The sequence below is a fragment of the Vipera ursinii genome, assembly GCF_947247035.1.
Source record: "Vipera ursinii genome assembly, chromosome: 10".
In the NCBI taxonomy this organism is placed as follows: Eukaryota; Metazoa; Chordata; class Lepidosauria; order Squamata; family Viperidae; genus Vipera; species Vipera ursinii.
In genome coordinates, this window is record NC_139520.1 from 18,764,098 (window position 1) to 18,790,295 (window position 26,198).

General features: G+C 39.3%; 1 protein-coding gene across 8 annotated transcripts in view; it reads left to right on the top strand.

The window, feature by feature from the left end:
- The window catches only part of CHD9 (chromodomain helicase DNA binding protein 9), a 48,757-nt gene that overhangs the window by 17,167 nt on the left and 5,392 nt on the right, over nt 1–26,198 (top strand). For 4 of the 8 annotated variants that reach the window (XM_083370779.1, XM_083370783.1, XM_083370784.1 and 1 more), the window contains 33 exons: nt 372–706; nt 3,539–3,650; nt 3,791–3,937; nt 4,100–4,168; nt 4,263–4,318; nt 4,831–4,948; nt 5,275–5,361; nt 5,844–5,981; nt 6,436–6,557; nt 6,787–7,030; nt 7,752–7,928; nt 8,827–8,970; nt 10,105–10,360; nt 10,762–10,972; nt 11,628–11,823; nt 11,923–12,090; nt 13,028–13,207; nt 13,692–13,802; nt 14,175–14,371; nt 14,861–15,060; nt 15,201–15,360; nt 16,114–16,203; nt 16,415–16,518; nt 16,602–16,719; nt 17,804–17,861; nt 18,823–18,865; nt 18,978–19,197; nt 19,302–19,504; nt 20,235–21,146; nt 22,775–22,938; nt 23,465–23,755; nt 24,719–24,887; nt 25,999–26,138. In XM_083370779.1, coding sequence (XP_083226905.1) covers nt 372–706; nt 3,539–3,650; nt 3,791–3,937; nt 4,100–4,168; nt 4,263–4,318; nt 4,831–4,948; nt 5,275–5,361; nt 5,844–5,981; nt 6,436–6,557; nt 6,787–7,030; nt 7,752–7,928; nt 8,827–8,970; nt 10,105–10,360; nt 10,762–10,972; nt 11,628–11,823; nt 11,923–12,090; nt 13,028–13,207; nt 13,692–13,802; nt 14,175–14,371; nt 14,861–15,060; nt 15,201–15,360; nt 16,114–16,203; nt 16,415–16,518; nt 16,602–16,719; nt 17,804–17,861; nt 18,823–18,865; nt 18,978–19,197; nt 19,302–19,504; nt 20,235–21,146; nt 22,775–22,938; nt 23,465–23,755; nt 24,719–24,887; nt 25,999–26,138 — 5,940 coding nt within the window. The remainder of the gene's footprint in view (nt 1–371; nt 707–3,538; nt 3,651–3,790; nt 3,938–4,099; nt 4,169–4,262; nt 4,319–4,830; nt 4,949–5,274; nt 5,362–5,843; nt 5,982–6,435; nt 6,558–6,786; nt 7,031–7,751; nt 7,929–8,826; nt 8,971–10,104; nt 10,361–10,761; nt 10,973–11,627; nt 11,824–11,922; nt 12,091–13,027; nt 13,208–13,691; nt 13,803–14,174; nt 14,372–14,860; nt 15,061–15,200; nt 15,361–16,113; nt 16,204–16,414; nt 16,519–16,601; nt 16,720–17,803; nt 17,862–18,822; nt 18,866–18,977; nt 19,198–19,301; nt 19,505–20,234; nt 21,147–22,774; nt 22,939–23,464; nt 23,756–24,718; nt 24,888–25,998; nt 26,139–26,198) is intronic. The other 4 variants (XM_083370781.1, XM_083370785.1, XM_083370780.1 and 1 more) reach the window with 3 other exon arrangements.

The following is a 26,198-nucleotide window of genomic DNA, read 5'->3' on the forward strand; positions in this document are numbered from 1 at the left end:
CGACCTTTGTGACATCCCCATGGTCATGGGATCGAAATTCAGCTGCTTGGCAACTGACTCGTACTTATGACCATTGCGGGGTCCCAAGGTCGTGGGATCACCTTTTGCAACCTTTTGACAGGCAAAGTCAATGGGGGTGTCCGATTCACTTAACAGCTGTGGCAAGAAAGGTCGTAAAACGGGGCAAAAGCTTACTTACCAAATGTCTCACTTAACAACAGAAATGTTGGGCTCCGTTGTGGTCGTAAGTCGAGGACTACCTGTATTTGGGAGCAGTTCCTGTTGACTTACTTGCTTGCTCTGAGATTTTGAGTTGCCTCGGTTGCTTTATCTGAGATGAGTAACCTATTTTTTTTTTTTTCCCCATGCAGCCCCCCTCTGCCAAGAAAGCAGACGGTTCCGGGGTCTACACTAAGTTGCAGAATACCCAGGTGAAGTCAGTGCTTGAAAAGAAACAGAAGAAAAAAGTGGAGTCGGAAAGTAAGCAAGAAAAAGCCAACCGCATCATCTCCGAGGCAATCGCCAAAGCAAAAGAGAGAGGGGAGAGAAACATCCCGCGTGTCATGAGCCCGGAAAATTTCCCAAGTGTTTCAGCAGAGGGGAAAGAAGAAAAAAAGGGGAGAAAGGCTAAATCCAAACCAAAAGACAGAGAAAGCAAAAGGCCCAAAACTGGTTCTTCTAAAACTAAAGAAAGAGCAAAAATCGGGTAAGTTGGCTCATATTTTTCCTTTATGCCGTATCCCTGTACCTTTTTTTTTTTTCATTTGGACTTTAATTCAGGCGGCGGTGGTGGTGGTGATGACACAACCAAGACAATGTTGCAGATTTCAAATAACAATGAAAAATTATGTCAGCAGTTTAAAAAGTAGATATATTCTACAAACGTTATGTAGACTGAGCCTGTAGCCCAGTTTTGAACTATCCAGAGTCTGGCCAATTAGAGAAGGATATAAATCGACTAATAAATAAATGTTCTCTATGGTGTTGTATGCAAAAAAAACATATCCCAAGATCAAATAAGTCACCACAGAATGTGTTTGAACTACTAATATAATTGACATGTTTGTCACTCAAATTTAGTTTTGTCCATATCTCAATCTAGTAAGAGAGAGAGGTAGGTATTAATCAGGTATTAATCAATACACTTTTTTTAAAAAAAAATTCTAGCTTATGTGATTTGTGTGTGTGTGTGTGTGTGTGTGTGTGTGTGTGTGTGTGTGTGTGTGGTTATGGATTTATATTGCATGTTATTCCTGGAGGTAACATAGCATACATTAAACACCCCGAAGCACCATCAATTTTATCTAAAAACAATCAGGTTACAGAGGTAAATTGAGTTGAGAAAAAAATGGTTGATTCAAAATCACCCAGCAAACTCTATGGCTAAAAGTGGACTTGAACCAATCTTAGTCCATTTTTGCAAGGTAACACGAGTGTCTCTGCTTTGGGTAGGCGCGTCCATGTTTGTTTGAGGCACACAGACATGGATTTGATCTATGTAATCTTAGGTGGCTTTCAGAATTATGAGTCATGAAGTTGGCAGGATGAATCATGTGCAATATGGAAGCTTGCCAGAATGGTCTGACTGCACCAGCTGTAGTTTGATGATTAAGGGGACGTTTATTTTATTAAAAAAAAGAAAGGGAAGGATAAAGGATACGGCTTAAAGCATGTTTTCAGGTATGGATTTGTCTGCTGATTAATTGTTTACTTTGTTGTTTAAATGGATTTCATGAACTACTCGAAAGGCACATCCATGCAGCCTGCTTACCAGTAGCACAAAACCCAATTCCCAGTTGCCTCCAGCTCGTGCCCACTGCTGAAGCTGATTCACTACTGCGGGGGGGGGAGAGGACTGTGGCCCTTTTACGATCTGGGAATTTCAACTCCCAGAATTCCCGAGTCAGCATGCTCAGGCTCAGCTAGTTGAAGATCACAGATCATAAAAGAGCCATAGTTCCCCCTCCCCCTGCAAAAAGGGAAGTTAAAGATTATTTGTGCAATCTGTTTAAATTCTAATTAGTGTTTTGTTCTTTGACACTACAGCAATTCAAAATCTTTACGGGTCTCACTTGGTTAAAAACATCACCTTGATTCCTGAAGTTACAAATGCTAATTATTCACGTATTTTAAATTAGCAATACTTAGCCTTATAACCTTACATATATGTCACATGTTATTTGATTCAGCATCCAATTATGGTATAATTTCCAAATGAGAGCACTCTGTGTTGCAAATTAAAAGTTGGAGAGATACATGATTCTTGGGACATATGGTTGGATGACTACATGAATACTCCCTCCCACAGGAGATGTACATTTGGGACAATTCAGTGCAATTCAGGCTTAAGGTCTTTTGTATAAGATTCTCTCCTTAAAACCTTCACGCTCGTCAGGTTAGAAAATAGAATTGGATCGTGCCTTTTGTTTCTTTGCTTGCATGTTTGATTTTGGGTACTCTGTGTCTAGATATCATTTAATGTTAATTGGCAAAATTTGTAAGCTTGATGAATTGTTGCTTAACTCTAATATTACCTGCACTTTATTAACTCAGACATGGAAGGTCACATTTATTTAAGACAGCATTTCTTCCTTCTAATGTAGTGCGTCTGAAATTGAGCCAGTTACGTATCATGATTTTTAATTAACTTCCATTGCTTAGCCGTGGTGTGTGTGTGTGTGTGTGTGTGTGTGTGTGTGTGAAAGAGAGAGAGAGAGAGAGAGAGAATATAAAAATACATTATACTGTATATGATATTCATTTGCTGCAACTACAGTATTAGTTGCAACAAATGAATATCATATATTCATTTACAGTATATAAAATAAGCCCAAATTGTTTGGGCAGCAGGGCTTTGGATCAACAGAAAAGTCTGTTCTAAAGCAGTTTTCAGTTCTACATGGTGTGTAATTATCCAATCTGTAATATGTAAAGTATGCATCTAAGGACATCTCTTTATCTAAATTGGGGTTGGATTGTAATCACATTGTGAATATTTTAAAAATGCAGTGAAAAGCAGTGCTTGTCGGATTTTAAATATGGAAAATTATATGTCTCTGTGGCCCTTTGATTAAAAGCAAGATGGGATGAGATTAATATTGCTCTCTTTTCTGTAACCTTTTCACTATAAACGCAGAGATATAATTAATGCTGTTGCATTAGAATATAATTTTCTCCTACATTCATGGAGTCATCATCAGTTGCTAGTAATGAAATCATTTCTGTGTTTCTTGATTATCTGAAATCCAAACTTGTCAACCTGAAATGTTATGCTGTGCTAACTCTAGATTGTGAGTAAATATTCGTATACAATGTATGTGCGTTACATTTATTTTCATTTCAGTATCTTTTATATGTAAAATATTTAGTGCTTCTATTTGTTCTCCACAAAATAATACTTCTACTTTCAATGATTAAACTCACCAAGCACTCTAATTTTGATAACAGTAAGAAAAGTTTGTATGTGACTTGATGTTTCATATTCCCATCCTGGCTTGAGTTTTCTGCACTGGTAACAGTGTCTTTTGTCTCAAAACAGCAAGCTTATTATTACACTGGGTAAAAAACAGAAGCGAAAAAATGACTCCTCAGACGAATTGTCCGATGCTAAACAGACCACTCAGCAACCCTTCAAAGACGAAAGTTCACAGGTATTTTAAAAAAGCGATCTTTTTTTTTATAGCTATTAACATAGGGTCGTCAACCTGTCTTACCCTAATCCTTAAAAAAAAGATAGAGAGAAAGAAAAAGATTGCAAACGATTGATTAAGGTCATGTCATTCTATTGTAGAAGAGAAGATCTAATCGGCAAGTTAAAAGGAAGAAATATGCCGAAGAAGGTGAAGGAAAGCAATCTGAGGAAGAAACCAAGGTTTCTGTAAAAATAAAAAAAAATTCTGCCCCTTTGCCTGCTGAGCAACCTTTACAGTTATTTGTAGTAAGTAAAATCGTATCGGGTTTAAGAGGCAAGTTTTGGGGGTTTTCCTACCTAGCTAGCAATGATTACAGATATATTTCATCAAAGCATCTTTGTAGCGTGAAATTGTATGGGAAAAATTCTTAGATGATTAAAATGTAGCTCATATTTTCATCTAAACAGGAGAATCCAAGTGAAGAAGATGCGGCGATTGTAGATAAAATTTTATCTTCCAGAATTGTAAAAAAAGAAGTGAGTAAAAATGGAGGTATTCATGAGTTTTTAATTCACAATTAAAATAAAGTGTATCAATGCATATTAAACAGGGTATGATGTATATTTTCAGATTCCAGGGACTGGGTCAGTGGAAGCCGAAGAATTTTTTGTTAAATACAAAAACTAGTAAGTATTGTAGTTAAAATGCTATTTTGGTTAACTACATCATCATATCTAATTAAATTCATAAGACTGTATGAAGTTCTACATTTTGGAGTGTTTATCCAAATTAATAGCATAACTTTCTACTTGAGTTTGTAAAAACATTTTTTTAAAAAAAAAAGTCAGACAACCTTAGAACAGCATTGTCCTTGGTTCTGAAATCCCTTTGCCCATGTAGAACTGTCTCTGCTGCAATTAGCAAGTAGAAGGAGAATATTTTATTCCTGCTTATGAGTCAGATCCATAGCTTGTTGTAGAGATCTAATTCTAAAATAATAAGGGTATGCTATTTTATGTATGCACTTTGACTTTATTCCTGACTTCAAGGAAATAGATGCTCTAAATAAAATCTCTAGAATGTAATTCTAACAAAAACTGAAGTTCACTTTTCATTGCACAAGTTGTCTAATGTCATAAAAGCCTATATAAAAACCTATGCTTGCAATAATACGTACCGCACCATTTTGTAATGCTAGTTCCTACCTCCACTGTGAATGGGCCACAGAGCAACAGCTTTTAAAGGACAAAAGAATCCAGCAGAAAATCAAACGTTTCAAGCTGAGGCAAGCACAGAGAGCCCATTTTTTTGCAGATGTGAGTATGTATAAAAATCTACACAGAAATCTTGCTAAACTAATTATTGATTACTAGGGCTTTATACAATTTGCTGTTTGTCATGTTGTAGTTTGGGTGTTGTTTTGCAAAGAATATGTTTGCCTTGTTCATTTTTAGTAGTCAAATGCTATAAATGGATTTTTCTTTTTTAAAAGGAAAGAGAACAATTTTTTCAAGGCCTGCTATTAATAATTTAGGTACAGCCAGTAATATGAATCAATTACAATGCATCACGGTCTGTATTTCAAGCTCGTCACTGTGTTAGCTTGTTCAGGTATCTAAAATATACATATTTTAATTTTTAGATGGAGGAAGAACCTTTTAATCCTGATTATACTGAAGTAGACCGGGTTTTAGAAGTCTCCTTTTGTGAAGATAAAGACACTGGAGAGGTATAACTTGAAAATAAAAAGTCATATATAAACCAGGGGCTCTGAAACTAAAGCACACATACACCGATATGTATATGACCCAGTGGTGGGATTCAGCCGGTTCGCACCACTTCGGCAGAGCCGGTAGCTCGTTTTTTTGTTGCCCAGGACCGGAATGGACTTCTGGAAGCGGCATCCACACAGAGAACCGGTTGTTGACCTATTTGAATCCCACCGCTGACATGACCCATATATATTTATTTTCAGATTGTTAGTTCTGAGCTATAGAAATAAAATGTAGGACAGAACAAATAGGTAAATGACAAATTCAATATTCAGAACATCAAGAACGGAGCGGTAGGAAAGAAAAACGATGGGGAAAGGAAGCGCAGTGCATGAATCTAATGAAGATTTATACTCAGTAATTATACATGAGACTCCTGATGGCTGAGTGGATAACCCAAGTACTTTTTCTCTCCCCCCCCCCCGCGCCGCCACCGCAGCACGTTACTTACTATTTAGTAAAGTGGTGCTCCTTGCCATATGAAGACAGCACATGGGAATTGAAAGAAGACGTAGACCAAGGAAAAATAGAAGAATTTGAACAGCTGCAAGCTTTAAGGCTTGATTCAAGACGATTGGTAAGATAACTAGAAATAACTAACCATTCTACTGAGAAATATTACTAGAAATAGTATCATGAGGTTCCTTTGAGTAGGAAAATCTCATCTCGGCTCCTTCATATAAATAAAATATAGAGATCTCTTGTCTGATCTCTGACAATGAGGATAAGACAAGGAATGGGTTTGATTGAATTGGATTAGATTAGATTGGATTGGATTGGATTGTAAGACCCTGGAAGCCTGATGGCTACCCTCTGCCCCCCTCCCCCCCTCTGCATGATGAAAACAAAAACTCAGGTTAATTTCTTACAAGTTATTCTTATAAATATGCATATTTCAGCAACTGTATTTCAGAAGCTAGTTTACAGGGTCCCAGATTTACAGGGATATATTCTTCGTAGCCCTTTGTAGCCGTTCTTTGCTGTTTTTCTTCAAGTGGATAATTTCAAAGATTTCGTATTTTATTTCCAAGGATCGCCCTCCTCCTAATTCATGGAAGAAAATAGAACAGTCCAGGGAATATAAAAATGGCAACCAACTCAGGGAATACCAGTTGGAAGGTGTCAACTGGCTTCTTTTCAATTGGTATAATAGGTATGTTCTCTCTAAACCAATGCTTGCCTCAACAGCTTGTGGGTGCTCCATCCCGGGAGGTTTTTAGGAAGAGATTGGAGAGCCATTTATCTGGAATTGTACAGAGTCTCCTGCTTGAGCAGAGAGTTAGGCCCAGAAGACCTGCAAGGTCTCTCCCAACTGTGTTATTCTGTATTCTGCATATATTCCTCCTAATGGCCCTACCAACAGGTGTACTTGTGTTTTTCAGACAAAACTGCATTTTAGCAGATGAAATGGGCCTTGGCAAAACCATCCAGTCGATCACATTCCTCTGTGAAATCCTTCTGAATGGGATCAAAGGACCCTTCTTGATCATTGCTCCGCTTTCGACCATAACCAACTGGGAGAGAGAGTTCCGGACCTGGACCGATCTTAATGTTGTGGTCTATCACGGAAGCATGATTAGTAGGCAAATGATACAGCGGTATGAGATGTACTTCAGGGATTCACAGGTATTTTTTCTGCACTGAATTCTGCGTAGCAAACATGGCGAGTTGACATATAGGTATTGCATAGCGTGGGGTGTCCAAGCCGGACTTGTGGACTTCAACTCCCAGAATTCTAGGAGTTAAAATCCACAAGTCTTAAAATTGCCCAGTTTGGAGCAATTTTTTTGGTTTCGTTTTAATGTGACATAGGTGATTTTTATGCACTCGAGAAATATAGGAATGTACTGAAAACCTGTAGAATTTTATTTAAAGATATCAGATTATGCTTCCCAAATATATTACAAAGATAGTTGACATCTTGAGAATTTAGATGCACTTTAATGGAGATAATTTTTTATAGGATCCAATCTGGGTCGCTCGGCCGGACCAGAGGTTTTAGTCTTCTGAACTTTCGGACTCATACTGGAGCCCATCCTCGGGGAACAACCAGAATGTGTGCTTAGGGCAGTATTATGTGGTGCTTCGTTGTGTATGGCTTTTTAGTTGTTGATTGGCCAGCTATTAAGTCGTTGGCTGTTGTTTCCTTATACTGCCAAGTCCTCGCTCTTAAGTACCTGACAATTTATTATACCAACTTCCTTTTGAATTCTTTGTTATAGGGCAGCCTATTTTAAAAAGTATCCCTGCTCATCATGCCATTAACTTCACAAGCAGATGCAATGAAAAATGGGAAGTTCGCAATAAGGTTGCAAACTGTCTTTTGCTTTCATTTATATTCTCCTAGGGCCGCATCATTAGGGACACCTACAAGTTCCAGGCCATAATCACCACTTTTGAAATGATTCTTGGGGGCTGTCCTGAGCTCAACGCAATTGAATGGCGTTGTGTTATTATTGATGAAGCACACCGATTGAAGAATAGAAACTGCAAACTCCTGGAGGGACTCAAACTCATGAATCTTGTGAGTATTCATTTTTTAATGTAATGAGATATGACTCATGTCAAGAAAGATGAATACCCACAGAAAGTAGAATGCTAAACTCCAAATAAAGGAATATATTTGATTCTTAACTTGAGTTGGTTGTGTTATTGTTGCTCACCTTTTCTTCTTTCCAAAACTGTGTCCTGTGGGAGATGGAATGCTCATGAAGTTGAATTTACGCACCCTTAAAAGATTTATTGTTACTTTGCAGCTTACACATCAGGAAGGGATGTGTGTTTCTACTTGCTTAACTTTATTTTATAACTTTACCTCTCTATAACTTGAATATAATATATTGCATGAAACTCTGTGTTTGCAATATAGCTAGATTCTCTTGACCTTTGAACTCATTAAGCCATCTTTTTTTCTATTACATGCTATTTATTTTATTGCTCAAAATGTATTTTGTGATCATTAGTGCTAAATAAAATTACTTAAAAGATTAAAAAAAGTTACCAAAATAACTATTTTATCAATTGGCATGTGAGGCCAAAAAGGAAGAACAATTGCAGGAAAGACTAGGGGTGACAGTATAGCAATGTTCCAATATCTAAGGGGTTGGCCACAAAGAAGAGGGAGTCAAGCTATTCTCCAAAGCACCCAAAGGCAGGACAAGAAGCAATGGATGGAAACTAACCAAGGAGAGAAGCAACCTAGAACTAAGGAGAAATTTCCTGACAGTGAGAACAATTAATCAGTGGAACAGTTTCCTTCCCGAAGTTGTAGGTGCTCCATCACTAAGGCTCTTTAAGAAGAGACTGGACAGCCATTTGTCTGGAATGGTATAGGCTTATTCTGCATTTTTCTCTTGTCATTCCGGTTACATTGAAAGATGGTTTATAACTTCTTGTCAAATGTATTTTCCGTACATCTTTAGGAGCATAAGGTGCTATTGACCGGCACTCCACTGCAAAACACCGTAGAAGAATTATTCAGCCTTCTTCACTTCCTTGAACCTCTGCGCTTCCCAGCTGAATCTACATTCATGCAGGAATTTGGAGACCTTAAAACAGAGGAACAGGTATGAATATTTTGTGTTACGTTCATACACATTCAGAAACTAGAATATGATCAAGTTACCCATTTCAATACAGGCCAGTCAATTAATTTATTTCATGGCCTCCCCAGCAGCCTTTATGGAATGTCACGGTTATTCAGGAATTTAGCTACTTTAATTTCTTTGGGTTCTTGTTTAATTTCAGTTGTACAAATACAAAGAGATTTGGGCAGAAAAAAAATCACAGATAGAAAATGTGAGTTTTTTATATGTGCAGAATCCTACTTTCTTACATAGTTTGTTGCAAATAAATATATTGCCTTGGGTTCAAAAAGCTACATCAGCTCCACCCATAGATGGAACAAATCTAGAAAACAAATCTAGAAAAGTTGGCTTTTACTTTTTTTTTCTTTAAAAGACAAAACCTTGCAACCTACAATTTCCAGATTTCCTTTCACTTTCAGTGATTTGCCAAGAATTTTGCAGGCTCTTACAGTACAGGTAGTCCTCAAGTTATGACCACAATTGAGCCCAAAAATTCTTGTTGCTAAGTGAGACATTTGATAAGTGAATTGTACGACCCATTTTACGACCATTCTTGCCACAATCATTAAGCAGATCACTGCAGTTATTAACTTAGTGGCATGGTCGTTAAGCAAATTTGGATTTCCCCATTGACTTTGCTTGTCAGACCGTCACAATAGGGGATCACATGACCACCCAGGACACTGCAACCGTCATAAATATGAGTCAGTTGCCAAGCGCCCCAATTTTGATCCCATGACCAGGCGGATGCTGCAATTGCGAGTGTGAAAAATAGTCATAAATCACTTTTCAGTGCTGTTGTAACTTTGAAGGGTCACTAAATGAACTGCTGTAAGTCAAGGACTGCCTGTATGTGGAACTAATTGCCTGAATCTTTAGCTCTCTTTTTTTTCCTGTGCTGTGTTATCCATAGATGGCAGTTATGGGACTTGTACTTCCTTCAAAACTCATATTTTCTACAACTAATAGTTTTTTTAAAAAAAAATTATAAAATGGGGAGTCTGCGACTCTTATCAAAAAGTATCAAGCAGCCTTTAGCAGCCTTGCATAGTGATGGAATAGCTTGTAAATTCTAGTTATTTGGCGTTTAGTTAGTTGTTATGTTTCCTATAGGTGCAGAAACTGCAGGCTATCCTGAAACCAATGATGCTAAGAAGACTGAAAGAAGATGTAGAGAAGAAATTGGCTCCCAAGCAAGAGACTATTATTGAAGTGGAGTTAACAAATATCCAGAAGAAATATTATCGAGCTATTTTAGAGAAAAACTTTGCATTTTTGTCCAAGGGGGCAGGGCAAGCTAATGTGCCTAACTTAGTTAATACCATGATGGAACTCAGGAAATGCTGCAATCACCCATATCTTATCAAAGGTAGGTATATTTTTTTTTTAAAAAAACACCCTTTTTTATTTACTTTAGGCCTCATTCATAGCGAGGCCATCATCACTGACTTTACAATTAGGATCAGTTCCTTAAAGCCTCCTTGAGAATCCGTTTGTTTACAACACACTTAGAACAATGTTGCTTTGTTTAACATTAATATGTTTCTCAGTTGAGTAACAGCTGTCATTTCACCTGAGAATTTGTATGAGGAGCATTCATAAAAGTGTCCAAGGATGGTGAACGGCAGTAAATATTTCATTATGCTAATTCTGGAGAATTTCTGACGTAATGCTTCTGATGCAGTTCAGACCCAGAATTGTATAATATTTCTGTACTTGGAAACAAAAGAATAATGCAAATTGTTGTTTTTTTCTGCTTTTCCTGAACAGGGGCTGAGGAAAAAATCTTAGGAGAATTTAGGGAAACCTATAGTCTGACGGCTCCTGATTTTCACCTGCAAGCAATGATCCAGTCTGCTGGGAAACTAGTCCTCATTGATAAGCTTCTTCCAAAAATGAAAGCAGGAGGCCACAAGGTGCTTATCTTCTCTCAGATGGTCCGCTGTCTTGATATCCTGGAAGATTACCTAATACATAAAAGGTGAGCTTTCCCTATTGCAAATACCCATGTTGAGTTCGCCTTAAGTACTTGGTTAATGTGCTGAGTTGTACATGAATTCTTGGCTGTGGATTTAACTTTAATGCTTGTGTTTCTCAACCTTGACAGCTTGAAGGTGTGTGGATTTCAACCCTCGGAGCTTGAATTGACAAGCCTACTGATATTTAGATATCAACTATTAGCTATTTGATCCATTGAATTCTAACTCTAGTGCTAAGAGGGCTTTCTTTAAATTGCTTCCTTTTTTTTTACATGTCTAGGGAGATTCTCCATCATCCAGGTCATAGTTATCCCTAAGATGCTTTTTCACGAGGCAAACTGGGATTCCTTGTTTTTCTTTGAAGAAGTTTCGCTTCTCATCCCAGAAGCTTCTTCAGCTCTGACTGGATGGTGGGGGAATGGGAGGATTTATACTCCTTGCAGACAGCTGGTCATTTGCCTTCTTTTAGCGAGTCGTTAATGCTACCTGGAGGTTTATCTGTGTCCTCAGAGTCACCCGAGTGGTGCAAATGGAACTGTTGAAAGGACTGCGTTGTAGGCTGCAGATAGATGATGTCGTATCCCTCCCCTTCTGAGAGGGCTGTTCAAGTGTGACATAGACGGCCTCTTTGACCCCTCTTTTTTTTACACTTCAAAGGTATCTGTACGAGCGAATCGATGGAAGAGTGAGGGGAAACTTACGTCAGGCTGCCATCGATCGATTTAGCAAGCCGGATTCCGATCGGTTTGTTTTCCTTCTCTGTACCAGAGCTGGCGGCTTAGGCATAAATTTAACAGCCGCCGATACTTGTATCATTTTCGATTCAGACTGGAATCCTCAGAACGATTTGCAGGTAGAACGTCAAAATGTCAATTTCGATCGTGCTCCCGGAAATTGAATGAATTCATTATGACCGCCTCTTTGTGATGGATCGCTGTCCTTGTCTCCCTAGGCTCAAGCGCGCTGTCATAGGATTGGTCAGAACAAGGCGGTGAAAGTCTACAGGCTGATAACAAGAAACTCCTACGAAAGGGAGATGTTTGACCGAGCGAGCCTGAAGCTCGGTTTAGATAAAGCTGTCTTGCAGAGCATGAGCGGCAGAGAAAACAGTGTGGGCGGTGTACGTACCCTTGGTTTCCTTTTAAAAAAAAAGCTAGAAGCATAAAACGGGAAAGAAAAAAAAGCCCCCCCCACAACCAATTTCCAAAGGAAACCTTTAAAAGCGAAGCATCTCGTGAAACTTTGCACCATTTCTTGCTCTTTTGCTTCCATTACAATCTCGAAGCCCTATTCGTGTTGCAACAAAAGCTTCGTTTAGATACTTGACTGTCTTGTTTGTTGGGATGTTGCATTCTGCCCTTAGGGGTCTGACTTAAAAAGGAGAGCCTACAAAATACAGCCTGGGGATTCTTAAAACCGTGCATCCATTTTAAATAAGAAAACGGGGGTTGGTTTTATTTGTAGTTGCCTGGCTGAAAAAGCCCAATCCTGATAAGTCCTCGGCTTACAACAGCTTGTTTAGTGGCCGTTCGAAGTTACAGCGGCACTGAAAAAAGTGACGACCGTTTTTCACACTTACAACCATTGCAACATCCCCAGGGTCACGTGATCAAAATTCAGACACCTGACAACTGACTCAGGTTTACGACGGTTGCAATTTCCTGGGGTCACGTGATTCCCTTCTGTGACCTTCTGACAAGCAAAGTCCACGGGGAAACCAGATTCACTTAACAACCGGGTTAACTAACTTAACTGCAGTGATTTACTTAAGAACCGTCGCAAGAAAGGTGCAAAGCTCACTTAAACAACTTTCTTACTTAGCAACAAAAAATTTAAGCTCCGTTGTAGTCATAAGTCAAGGACTGCCCATATTAAAATAAACCAGAATCATATAATGTTTTTGGAACATTTCCGATAAAGATATAAAGAAATTGTTTTTTCGCCCATTAAATTACGTATGTGATCAAACAAAAAGTGTTATTTTTATGCAAGACCATAAGTAAACAAAATTATTTTTCTTGCTTTTTTTAAAATGTATCCAAATCCTACTTCCTTAGATCCAGCAACTTTCTAAAAAGGAAATTGAGGACTTGCTTCGAAGAGGTGCGTATGGCGCTATCATGGATGAAGAGGATGAAGGCTCTAAGTTCTGTGAAGAAGACATTGATCAAATCTTGCAGCGCCGCACAAAAACAATCACAATTGAATCTGAAGGAAGGGGTTCCACATTCGCTAAGGTAGTTAGAAACTGTTCGGCACATATAAATTGTGCCTTTTCCACAGGGCACTGAGCAAATTCTGAGAGTTCTTAAAGATGTACAAAATGTTTTGTTTTGAATTGCTTTGAGTACAGAATGGGTTGTTTTGAATATGTTGTTAGTATTTGAGCTCAAGAACCCTCTCTTTATGTTTGTTGAGCTTAACCTGTCCAAAATGCTTGGAGCTGTCTGTTTGGTTTTCAGACCCCTGGAGTTGAGTTCAGAATGGGAAAAGCTTTATGTTCAAAAATTGAGATGTTACCTCTAAATAAATCTGTGTGGCTAATTTGAATCTGAACTACAGAACACTTATATACATTTTTATCATATGTAACTAACAATTGATAACGTATCTGATCCTGCAAATGGGGTTCTTTCCTGCTATTAAGGTACACTGTTACCTAATTCGTCATACCTTAAAAAGAATTGCTCTATTATGGTGCTTTACTGTTTGTTATTTCAGGCTAGTTTTGTTGCATCTGGAAACAGAACAGATATTTCATTAGATGATCCCAACTTCTGGCAGAAATGGGCCAAAAAAGCTGAAATAGACATAGATGCCCTCAGTGGTAGAGTAAGTACATTTTCAATAAAAATTTACCAGTTTTTTTGCTGTGACCATGGCTAATTTTTTTTAAAACAATTTATAATAACTTTGAGCAATTTTTATGGATAAAAAATTCTGACTAGAATATGGTCTGCTGCTAGAATTATGTACATGTTTTGTTGATATAACCACCTGAAAGACACTGGACTTTATGGAATTTTTGAAGAGCTAGACAGTTTTAAGGGAAAGGCATGGATTAAATACACTTTTATCCTGGTTTATATAGGCTCTTGTAGTACTCTTTATATAACCATAAGGCTTTGGAAATTTGAGCTGTAGGAACCTGTCTGTCTTAATCCGCAGAGATATTTGAAACACACCTTTATTTATATTATTCAGAATAGCTTGGTTATTGACACCCCAAGAATTAGGAAGCAAACAAAGCCATTTAATGCTACAAAAGATGAACTTGCCGAGTTGTCTGACATCGAAAGTGAAGGAGAGGATAAACCAAAACTTAGAAGACCTTGTGATCGCTCCAGTGGATATGGAAGAACAGAATGCTTTAGGGTGGAAAAAAACCTCTTAGTTTATGGGTAAGATTTTTTTTTCTTTTACTCTGGAATAGTGAAAGAAAAATGCATCTTTTAAAAAGAGCATTCTCTCACTTTACATTCTTTTTTTCTGGCGTTTGTGGTTCCAATAATGTAATTTAACAAAATAATGTAAAGTTTTGTAAGAGTAGATTGTACTGATCACAAAACCTTATCTTTCAGCAAATACTGAATTCAAACTATATTGTCCTTGGTCATAGTAAAAAAAAAAGTCCAGTTAATAATGGCAGAGTAGAATGCATAGAATTTAAATAGTTTAAAGTGTTGCACATAACAGTTATTCAGATCTTTGCATCCTTAATGGCATCCTAATGAATGATTGACAACTTGAATTGCCAATCCTGTCATCTATGGATAGAAATGAAAGAATCCAGACTACGCATTTAATTAAGAACACTGGGCATTAACGCATAAAAAGTCGTCTGACGTATGTCACTTTTGTTTCAAATGTTCAAACTTAAAATGAAATAGGTGGGGTCGTTGGAGAGAAATTTTATCTCACGGGCGCTTCAAGCGACAGCTAAACGAACAAGATGTGGAGATAATTTGCCGAGCCCTCCTAGCATATTGCCTCGTCCATTATAGAGGAGATGAAAAGATTAAAAGTTTTATTTGGGATCTTATTACGCCGACTGAGAACGGACAGACTCGAGAATTACAGAATCACTTAGGTAAGTCTTTTTTTAAGGATGTCAGCGAGCAAGGGAACAAAAAGCTCATTTTAAAAAGAAGAATTTGTTACTCAAACATGATTCTTATATAAACCATGATAAAAATATAAGTTCCCGCCTTCTATTCTTGTTTGGCCTAGGTTTGTCAGCCCCTGTTCCCAGGGGCAGAAAGGGAAAAAAAGTTAAGACCCAAACAAGCACATTTGATATTCATAAAGCTGAGTGGCTTCGCAAGTACAATCCAGAACATTTGTTGCAAGATGATGGGTATAAAAAGCACATAAAACACCACTGTAATAAGTAAGTGTCACTGTAAGCCTTGGGTTATTATCAAAAGTAATTGTGAATGTGATTTTAAAATACATTTTCTAGAAATACAAACAATCCTTTTACTAAACCTAGTGAGTTAAATAATGTGGACATTTTTAATGAAATAAGTGTTAATGGTAATGATTTTGTTGAGTCAGTAGCTTCTGCTTGTGCAGGTATATCTTGAAATGGCACTAGTATCTAAGAGAAGGCGAGAGAGAAGAAGGATAGACTTGTATCTTTTGGGAGAAATATTCTACTCATTCAAGACCTGTTTTCAGCTCTCAGTTTGGAAGCAGCTGATAATTTTTCATAACAGCCATGTATTATCTTAAAACATTAGCAGAGAGCATTATGTAGCCAGAAGCTCTTGTATTTATATATTTTCAAAAGTGGACCATTCATTTTTCTGGATTTAGTGAAGCACAGTTGGTTTAGCTTCTCCCTGTAGGCTTTTGGGGATGTCTCAAAATATCTTGACTTTATGTGTCTGTTCAGCTAAGTTTAGGTGAAACACACAAAGGGAAAAAAATACATAATTATTTTTAAGGATTTTTTTTTAAAGAAAGGCAATCTAGAATCTTGCCAAGGAAAATAAATCAGACGTTTGTGGTATTAGTTGATAAGTGATCGTAGGATATGGTTAGACATACCTAATACATATTTTAAATTAAGAACTGTTTCAAATGAAAGCAATCTGAATGTAACAAATGGCTTTATATTTATCTTTATGTGCATGCTTAGGGTTTTACTTCGAGTTAGAATGCTGTATTACTTGAAGCAAGAAGTCATTGGTAATGAATTCCAAAAAGTTTTTGAAGGAGTTGATGCCAGGTAAATGATACTGAGATTGTTTCTTTTACTTCTTGGTCAAAATTAAGTAATGTTAGTAGCTTTTGAATTAAGATGAGTTTTAACAGAATTTTTGATGCTTTTAATTTAAAAGTTAGATATTTATATATGTTGTCACATTTCTGTATTGGGGGAAAATTTTATATCTCATGATGGGAAGACTTAACACCTGCTTTCTGGGTAAACCTTTCAGTGAAATTGATATTTGGATCCCAGAACCAGACCACTCTGAAGTGCCAGCTGAATGGTGGGATATAGAAGCAGATAAATCTCTATTGATAGGTGTTTTTAAACATGGTAAGCCATGAGGATATTGTCTCTTTTTCCTTTTTGGTGAAGTTTGTCTTTTGAGTTTATATTCAGAATACATTTCTTTCCAGGTTATGAAAAATACAACACAATTCGAGCAGACGCCGCCCTTTGCTTCTTGGAAAGAGTGGGGAAACCGGATGATAAGGCTGTGGCAGCTGAGCAGAGAGCGAATGACTATATGGATGGGTATGAAGTTTTAAACCACGTTTGAAAGCCAGTTGCCATTTTAGTGGCCATGCAAATACTATCCGTTTAGTAATTAATCTGATTTTAACTCTGCTGAGACAAATCCTTTAGGACCTATAAGAAAAGATAGCTAGATTTTTGTGGGGGGAAAACAGGCTAGATTACTTTCCTGGAAGATACCAAAGCTTTTAGCTATTGATTGGGCATGTGTTCTTAAGGTATTGTCTGCTGTTGGCAACCATAGATTTTGTCCATGACAATTTGTCGCTCACCTGATCTTTCAAGTCCTCCAGCTGTGCACCCATCAGCACTGTAAAACCACTTTGTTTCTGCTCGTCCTCCTTCCTTTACTTCCATCTATCTCAGCATTACACTCCTTTCCAGAAAGCAAGTTTGCCTAATGAAATAGGATCATTTGAGCCTAGTCAAGCCGTAGACTATAGATTAAGGAGTTGAAAAAAAGTTATTGGAAGAAGACAACAGCAAATTATGGTTTCCAAGAAACTGTATGAAGGTATCTGCATGGTCCTTAGGAGTCAAGCTTTCTCTCGTTTATCATGCTCTATAAATATTTGTGTAAGCAGGAGATTAATGGGAAACTAACAATACGCCGTTAAATGAAAAAGCAATTCAATAGCCGGTTATTTTAAGGAATTATCATTGAGTAGTTCTCTGTATCTCTGTCTGGGTGATCCCTGCAATCTAGGTGGTCGCTAGGAGTCAAAAATGACTTGATGACACATAATCAGCCCTGCAAATCCATAAACATTATATTAACAATTATGTTGATTCATCTAGTACTGTGTCATCAAGTTATGATATACTTCGCAAAACAGAAGGCTTTAAGACCATAATCTGATAATTATGATAATTTGAACATTTTACATGTAACTTCAGCAAGTGGTCTTTTTCAAAGAACAATTTCAAGATCAAAGGAATCAGATTATTAGAATCAAACTTTTTAGGTAATACTTTGCTTTTCCCTGCAAATAAACTCATTTTATCATTCTCATTTTTTTAGTAACTAAAAGATAGTTCTTCAGTTTCATATCATTTACACTTCTGTGTTGAACGTGTTTCTTAGGGATGTAGAAGACCCAGAATACAAACCAGCCCCAGCCTTGTTTAAAGACGATATGGAGGTAACACATTTGCAGTTCATCATTCATTTGTTTCTTTACAGTTTGGGTAAATTTGTTTGGATCTGGATGGGGAGGATCAGGTTAAGGCTTAATCCAAGCAAGATAGAATGACTCTGCGTTTGCAAGGCATCTGACTCCAAGGAAACTCCTAATTTAATTCTGGATGGGGTCATGCCGCCCGTCCCCCCAGTCCTGAACTGGCTTATAACTCCTATTGGACTCACAACTCCTACTTGAGTGGCTATTAATGGCTAGGAGGCCATTCTCATTGCTTCATCTGATGTGCCAGTTGTGACCTATCCTAGAACGGGAGATTTTGCTCACAGTCACTCAGGCCATAATCGCCTCTCGACTGGTCTGTTCCAGTGTGACCACTTTGGTGCTGCACTTGAAGAGTATGCAGAGCTACAGCTGATCCAGTACAGCAGTCCCAGTAGCTATGGACTCCTCTCATTACTCCCATATAACACCAATGGTGTGAAAGCTCTACTGGTTACCAGTGGCCTTTCAGGTGCAAATCCAGACACTGGTTGCACATTTAAAGCTCAGCATAGTTCAGGGTCTGAACATCTGTAGGTGAGCTTTCTGCCCATAACATCTGCCTCCCCAATAAATCAAGGAAGAATGCTTCCCCCCCCCCAGGACAATATTTTCCCCAATATTCACACCAGTTCTGATTGGAGCAGCCTATAAGCCCTGTAAATATTTACATTCATTGCTCTATTATTTACAATTGCATTCATTTCATATGATGCTTTTTTTTCTTACTTTGTATAGAGAAATCATGGGTTTTGTAAAGAGAATTCATGAGTTTATGTTTAAATGAGAGTTGTCCATCGTCCCTAGTTAACTTAAGTTACTGGTGCTTTTTTTTGGTGGGTTGAGTCAACTTCAAAATGCGGCATATATTGTAAGTGAATGGTGCTTCTGTTCATTTTGCATTCTAAATGTTATTTCTTAGGATGATGCCTCATCGCCTGGGGATCTTGTAATAGGAGACGGAGGTAAAAATCTCATAGTTTTAACTTTCTTCTTCAACAATTGCACTTCTGAAATACAACCTTCCACTTTGTTTGATACAGTACCAATTATTACAGTCGTCTCTGTCAATTACAGATGGTCAGTTGATTGAAGGAGACAAGCTTTACTGGCCAACTCAGTCTGCCTTAACAACACGGTTGCGTCGCCTCATAACAGCATATCAACGTACCAGCAAGAACAGGCAAAGCCAGCCAATTCAAGCACCGTTTTCTGTCCAGGCATGTGTGATGCCATCTGCCTTTGAAGAAGCTGTTTTAAATCCAAAAGTGGCTGCCAAAATTGAAAGACAACAAAGGTAGACTCTGAATTTTGCAGATAACAAAAAAATCTGACTCCTTCATGGTGTTCTGGAAATATGGTTTGTTTGTGATCAATTTTCCCCTTTGCCCTTCCATATAGATGGACGAGAAGAGAAGAAGCTGACTTCTACAGAGTGGTGTCTACTTTTGGTGTAGTATTTGATCCAGACAGAGCCCAGTTTGACTGGACAAAATTTAGAGCAATGGCGAGGCTACATAAAAAAACGGACGAAAGCTTAGAGAAATATCTGTACGCATTCATGGCCATGTGCAGAAGAGTTTGTCGCCTCCCTTCAAAAGATGGTGAGTTGCTTATAATTGCTCCCCCCCAAAAAAAAGAAAATAAAACTGATTTAGGAGCAGTAAAAACATAAAACACATGCTTGAAAAGTTGCCCTAAGAGAGAAAACCTACATCAGACATGTCAAACTCAAGGCCCGGGGGCCAGATCCGACCCGCAAAGTGGTTTCATGTGGCCTGCAAAGCCATCCTGGAAACAGTGAGGGAACGGCCCCCACTGCCCTGGCTCTGGCCCAGAGACCCTCCTTCTGCCAAAGACCCCCAGATCTGTCCCACTCCTGCCCAGGCCCCCATAGGCCCCCTTGATGCGAACGATGTAGAGCTGCCATGCCCACCCAGTAGGCCATACGCACTCTAGCCACGCCCACCCAGTAGGCCACGCCCACCCTGGCCATACCCACCTGGCCCCCTGAGGGCAACCGCAATGCTGATGCGGCCCTCAATGAAATTGAGTTTGACACCCCTGACCTACATCATGAAATGCATATTTTAATATATTGCAATGTTTAGAAATTCTTCCCCCAAAGCAAATGCTAGATCCTAGATTTTTTTTTAACCTTAGAAGATAGCATTAAGTCTTCAGTGAAAGAAAAAAAGATCGGAGGGGTGGGTGGGTTGGATGGATAAGTAATATTTTCCTAATAAATAAAAAAAACATATTTAATGTCCAAGGTTCCAAGGGAACTTAGAAGATCCTGTTACGAGTCTAATTCTTGGTGTGTTTCCTGTGCAGACTTTGTGGATTCCAATCTTTTCCTTCAGCCAATAACAGAAGAACGTGCATCTCGAACCTTATACCGTATTGAGCTCCTGAGAAAGGTACGAGAGCAAGCTGTCCGCCATCCTCAGCTCTGTGAGCGATTAAAACTTTGTCAGCCAAATCCAGACTTGCCCGTTTGGTGGGAATGTGGGACCCATGACTGGGATTTATTGGTTGGCGCTGCGAAACACGGCGTTAGCAGGACGGATTACCACATCCTCCGCGATCCTGAACTTTCCTTTATGTCAGCTCAGAGGAACTACAGCCACAGTAAAGTAGCGCTTTCGAGGACTCCTACTCCGCTCTTACAGCAGTACCAGGCGGCGTTGTCTGCGTCTCCTCTCGTGCCTCAAGCCAGGCTGCCTGACGTGAAAGGGAACGTGCTTGAGGACGCAAAACCTCATGATGAAAACCACAAAGAACCTCATTCTTCCGACGAAGAGTCTGCGTCTCCCGAAAACATGCCGATGGGAGTGAAGGCCGAACCGCCGAGTCCAAAGAATGGCTCACCCTTCCAGGCTGCAGACCACAAGCCTGTTCCGAAGGCAGATAGCGACAGGCGCATGGTTGCAGCCAGGACGGAACCCTTAACGCTAAACGCTGCTTCCAAAAAGCCAAGATCTGGGAAGAGAGGATCGGCCTCTAGCTCTGATTCAGACTCCGATTCAGATAGATCGTCTTGTTCTTCCAGACCCTCTTCGTCTTCATCGTCGTCTTCTTCCTCTTGCTCTCGTTCCAGATCAGGATCCAGCTCTTCATCTTCTTCATCTTGTTCTTCAGCGTCATCGTCCTCCTCCTCCTCTTCCTCCTCTTCCTCCTCTTCCTCCTCTTCTTCCTCTTCATCGGAAGAGAGTGACAGTGATGAAGAGGAGGCACAAAAGAGACGTAAGTGCCTTTAAAAAAAAAAAAAGCCCTCAAAAGCTGATTCAGAGAAAGACATAAACTACCTTTTCACAGATTTTCAGACGAAGCGTGGTCTTTTGAGTCATAGGTAATGTGTTTTAGAAGGACAAAGAAATTATCTAACCAGACTGGCTGGGGGGAAATTAATCTTGCTTGAAGAACAAGGAAAATATCTGATGAAGTCGTCTATAGTCAGAAGAGAATGAGAGTTCGGTCTGTCATTAGTCTTGTACTCCATACAGACAACAACTTTCTGCATTACGGGCCTCCCTTTTCTCTTTGCCCAATGTCTCCCTATTTGTACAGAATATTTTCAATATGTCATTTGCTCATTCTCAGATTTGTTCCATGCTGACCTCTCTTTTGATGTAAGGTTGTTCTTTTAATTCGCATGAAAATTGGTACATTTTCAATATGGATATAGAAACCCATCTTTAAAAGTTGCAGTGTGAATCCGGGAAAGCTGCACAGTCAGAAAATGTATCTGCACTGTAATCTTCCATAGTGTTTGTGGATGGGAAAATAAGTTCCAGATTACTCCGGAATTATTATTTTTTTTACTCTTTAAGAATAACGTTTATAGAGCAAAAAAAAAAAAAAGGTTAGGTAATTATGTATTTACAAAGACAATATATCAATAGCTAGTTAATCATTTCTTACAGTTCCATCCAGTATGGAGCTAAGATTTTTCTGATACGATCACCAGAAATTTATGCCATTAAGCCACATTCTGCTTTCCTAGATGGCTTGCAAAAGAAATTGGTAGAACGTTTTGTGGCTAGCATGAAACATTCATCAGTGCAATTTAATCTCCTTTAATTGTTTAGGTACAACTTTTTAATGTTCCTGTGCTCATTTTTATGTGCTTGGTGAACAGATTCTCATTTTTTTTCTTCTTGCAATTGTGACATGGTGTATAGCGGAGCAGGCATTATTTGTCCTATGATTTAAAAACCAGTATTATTGTTGTCCTGCATCTCAAGCCAATTCCTTCTAACTTAATTTCTCTCATCTGTCAAGCAAAATGCGTTTACCAATAGCCCTCGACTTATGACCTCAGTTGGCACCAGAATCTCGGTCATTGAGCAAGGTGGCCATTGGCACCTTGCTTTGCGACCACTCAGTGACTGCACTCCTGGTTGTCAAGCCATCTCACAGGTTGTTAAGCAGATGGAGCGTCGGGTAAGGAGCGCGAGGGATGCCTTGGCCAAGGAGAGGCCCTGTCCCTGGTGCTACCATTGAAAAATGCTACTCGTTCAGTGCCGACGTAATTTTGGCTGGTTGCTGAACCAATGTTAATTAAATCGAGGGCTATCTATCCCAAAGGGTGCTTTATCCAAAGTTCTGAAGAAGCTTCTTGGATGAGAAGTGAAACGTTTCCAAGGAAAATAGTAAGGAAGTCCAGTTGCCTTTTGGAAAAAAGCACCTTTTTGGAGAACCATGGCCTGGATGACTGAGCGCCTCCGTAGACATTGAGGACTATTTGTATGTCCTTCAGAATTTGGTGGGCAGGGAGGGCGAGGAAGCGTGTTGTACAATGGTGCCCGTCAAACCTCTGCATAGGTTTGGAGTGTACTGTTGTTACTGATTATCTTAAACATTTCCTCCAGGCGAAGGAACGGCTCACCTGAAAGTGTACGATGAAGAAAGCGTAGCTTCCATAAGCACCATGCAGGATGAAACCCAGGACAGTTTCCAAATGAATAACGGAACACCAAATTCTAATTGTCTCTTACAAGGTGGATACATGTTAGCTGCTTCCTACTGGCCCAAGGTAAAAGTTGTAGCCAAATGCTTAACTGCCATGAAATGAAAATTGAAACATTTTTCCACTTCAGGTTAAAAATCATGTCGTAGTTCAAAAAAAAAATAAAAATAAAAAAATAGCGGAAGGAACCTTGGAGGTCTTCTAGCCCAACCGCTTCCTGAAGCGAGAAGACCTGTAACATTTCAGACAAACGGTTATTAGTAAGGTGCGTGCTTTCGTCCCTTTGACTGAGTACAGTCTGTAATTTCTCTCTGGGTAGTTTTGGGGTAAAGCAGGAAATGAAGGGGAATATTTGCAGCTCAGGGTTGGAATGAGGGGTTCTTGGTGTTTCCTTGCAGACGTTTCCTGACCCTAACTAGTAACATCATCAGTGCTAGAGTAAGGAGTGTAAAACGGGAAAGAATTCCTTCCGGATCTAAACTGTTCAGAGGCATCTTTTCTGTGTGCTGTTAACGCGCTGATGGTTTGCAAGTCACGCTAGTCCTGAGAGAGGGGAAGATGACATTCCTAAGCAGCCTCCTGTTTCTTTTAGGATCGGGTTATGATTAACCGCCTGGATAGCATTTGCCAAACGGTCCTGAAAGGTAAATGGCCTTTAGCAAGGAGAAATTACGAGACCAACCCTGTGGCTTCCTTCTACACCACCAAGCTTCTAGACAGCCCAGGGGTGGCGACGGCGGCAGCCGCTGCTGTTGACTACAACGAGCCCGGCCTCCCGACCCCCCCAAGCGCAGACATTAAAGAAGAAAGCGACCAATCACCACAGATGTCAAAGGTGAAGAAGCATGTGCAGGAAAAGGAGTTTACAGTGAAAATCAATGACGTATGTTTATTTTTATCGCCTTAGGACCTGATTGCGATTGCGGTGTGCAGCATGCTTTATCTATAAGTGGCTGCCTGCTCTCAATCTTACTTCCTTGGCCTAAATACTTGCGGGTGTTTTGAAGCAGCAATTTTGGAATTATTTTTTTTTCCTCTCTCTCTCTTTCTCTTTTGAGAATCTCGTTTTCAAGACCTAGCATCGTTTCTTGCTCTTTTGCAGTCTTTCTCAATGCTTTTTCTGGCCCTGTAGTTACTTTCCAAAGTATGGCATCTTTTATTTTAGAATTACCTTTTTTTAAAAAAAGGGGGGGGAGTTTTCGATTAATTATAATTTCAAGTACCCTTAGCAAGCCATCAGAATAATTTCCGTAGCTCCTTAGGTTTGTACACTCGAGTTAGCAGGTAACACACTCATTAATTAATTCAACCTCTTCCAGCTTGGTCTCTGGATTGCTATGGATTTCCATTTTCGATGCATATCTATAAAAGTTACCTAATGCATTTGATACTGAAACTGGCTAAGTGCAATGGTTAATACGGGTCGTCCTCGACTTATGACCATAACTGAGCCCAAAATCTATGTTCCTAAGCGAGGCAGTTGTTAAGCGAGTCACTGCAGGTGCTAAGTGAATCTGGCTTCCCCATTGACTTGGCTTGTCAAAGGTCTACAAAAGGTAATCACGTGTCTCCGGGACACTGCGACCGTCATAAATGTGAGTCGGTAGCCAAGCGACTGAATTTTGATCACGCGACCCTGAGGAGGCTGCAACAGTCCTAAGTCTTTTCGGTGATGTTGTAACTTTGAACGGTCACTAAACCGAATAGTTTTAAGTCGAGGACTACCTGTGTTGTCCTGTGGGGATGTGGAGGGGCCTGGAAGAAATTCTGCATGTAAATCCTAAACAGAGAAAAATCCTTTTTTCTTCCCAAGGAAATCGGCTAACTCTTGACATTTGCTTAACAGGAAGGTGGTTTGAAATTAATTTTTCAGAAGCAGGGCCTTCCTCAGAAAAGGCCATTTGAAAGCGAAGATGGCCTATTAGGACAGCAACAGTACCTCGCCAGGCTACACGAGCTCCAGAATGCTTCAGAGACGAGCCTTGCCAATTTTCCAAAGTCTTTGTCAGAGTCGGGTAAGGACCAACGCGGTCAGGAAATTGCAGGAAATGGTGCCTGTAACTTTTTATTGCCATTTTTACAGTAGTTTAATAGGATGGCTTTTATCAGATGGGGAAGGGACGCTTCAGAAAGCTCCGCTGAGTCATAGTCTCTGATAGCTTCAAAGACTTCATAGCATTTTGGAAAGTCCCACAGATTCACTGGTTTTTCATAGAGTGTTTCAGGCAATATAAAGTGCTGCATGTTCTTACACACACACACACACACACACACACACACACACACACACAGGGGGAGAGAGAGAGAGAAAATGCCAAAGTGGAGGTGACTGGTGTCATGGGCTCTCCAGTGTTGTTACATGTAGCCAGCTAATGGGTTTATTATCTCGGTGCCTATCAGTGCTACTTTGGTGTCAGGGCTAACCTTTCTTTGAACTTTCTCAGTTTCTTTCATGTGGCCAGGCACTAGCTTTTCTTTCTCTGCCTTGTACTTCCTTACAAGTTTTAAAAATGGGTCACAGCAAGGTTACTTTTTCCTGCACTGGCTGTTTTTTTTGATGTAACTACCAGTGTTCGTAGCGCTATATGAGTCAGCATGCTTGTAACATAACTGGCATAGAAGCCACACCACCAGGACAGCCAAGTATTGACGGTGATGAAAAAATCCTTTGTGTAGCTAAAATTGTTGACATGTATCTCCACCCTCCCATGTCCCCCTCCCCCCATAAAAACCAGGGATAAGAGGCACTGAATCAATCTATCCCATAACAGCTAGTCAGATATTATTATTTTTAGTGTTATGCCAAGCCTGGCACCCCAGAAAGCAACTGGAAAAATAAAAAGTTGATTCTACAAGTAATTTCTGAAAACGTTAATTTTAACTTTTAGATTTATAGTCTTGCTTCATTAGTAGCCCTGCAGCAGTCAGATCACTCTGGGAAAAGGCTGGGCTGATAAAATAATTTGCAGAAAAATGCAACACTCACATTTCTATATTTTAGGCAGCCACTTGACAAATCAATTGTAGAGCCCGACCAAGGCGTATTGTTGCTGTCCTAGATTCTGTCTAGAGGTTTGATCGTTTTTGTTTTCTTTCAGCTGATAATTTTATGTTCAATTTCATTAGGAACCTCTAACCAGTCGATAGCTTGTGCAAATGGAGTAATTGCCGGTGATCAGCCTGCAGTGAAAAAGAGGAGAGGAAGAAGAAAAAATGTGGAAGGAGTTGATATCTTATTTTTAAATAAAAGCAAAACGCCTAACCATGTGAGTAAATCTGGGCTGGTATTTGAAGCAAATTGAAATATTAATGAGGGCTTTGGCATC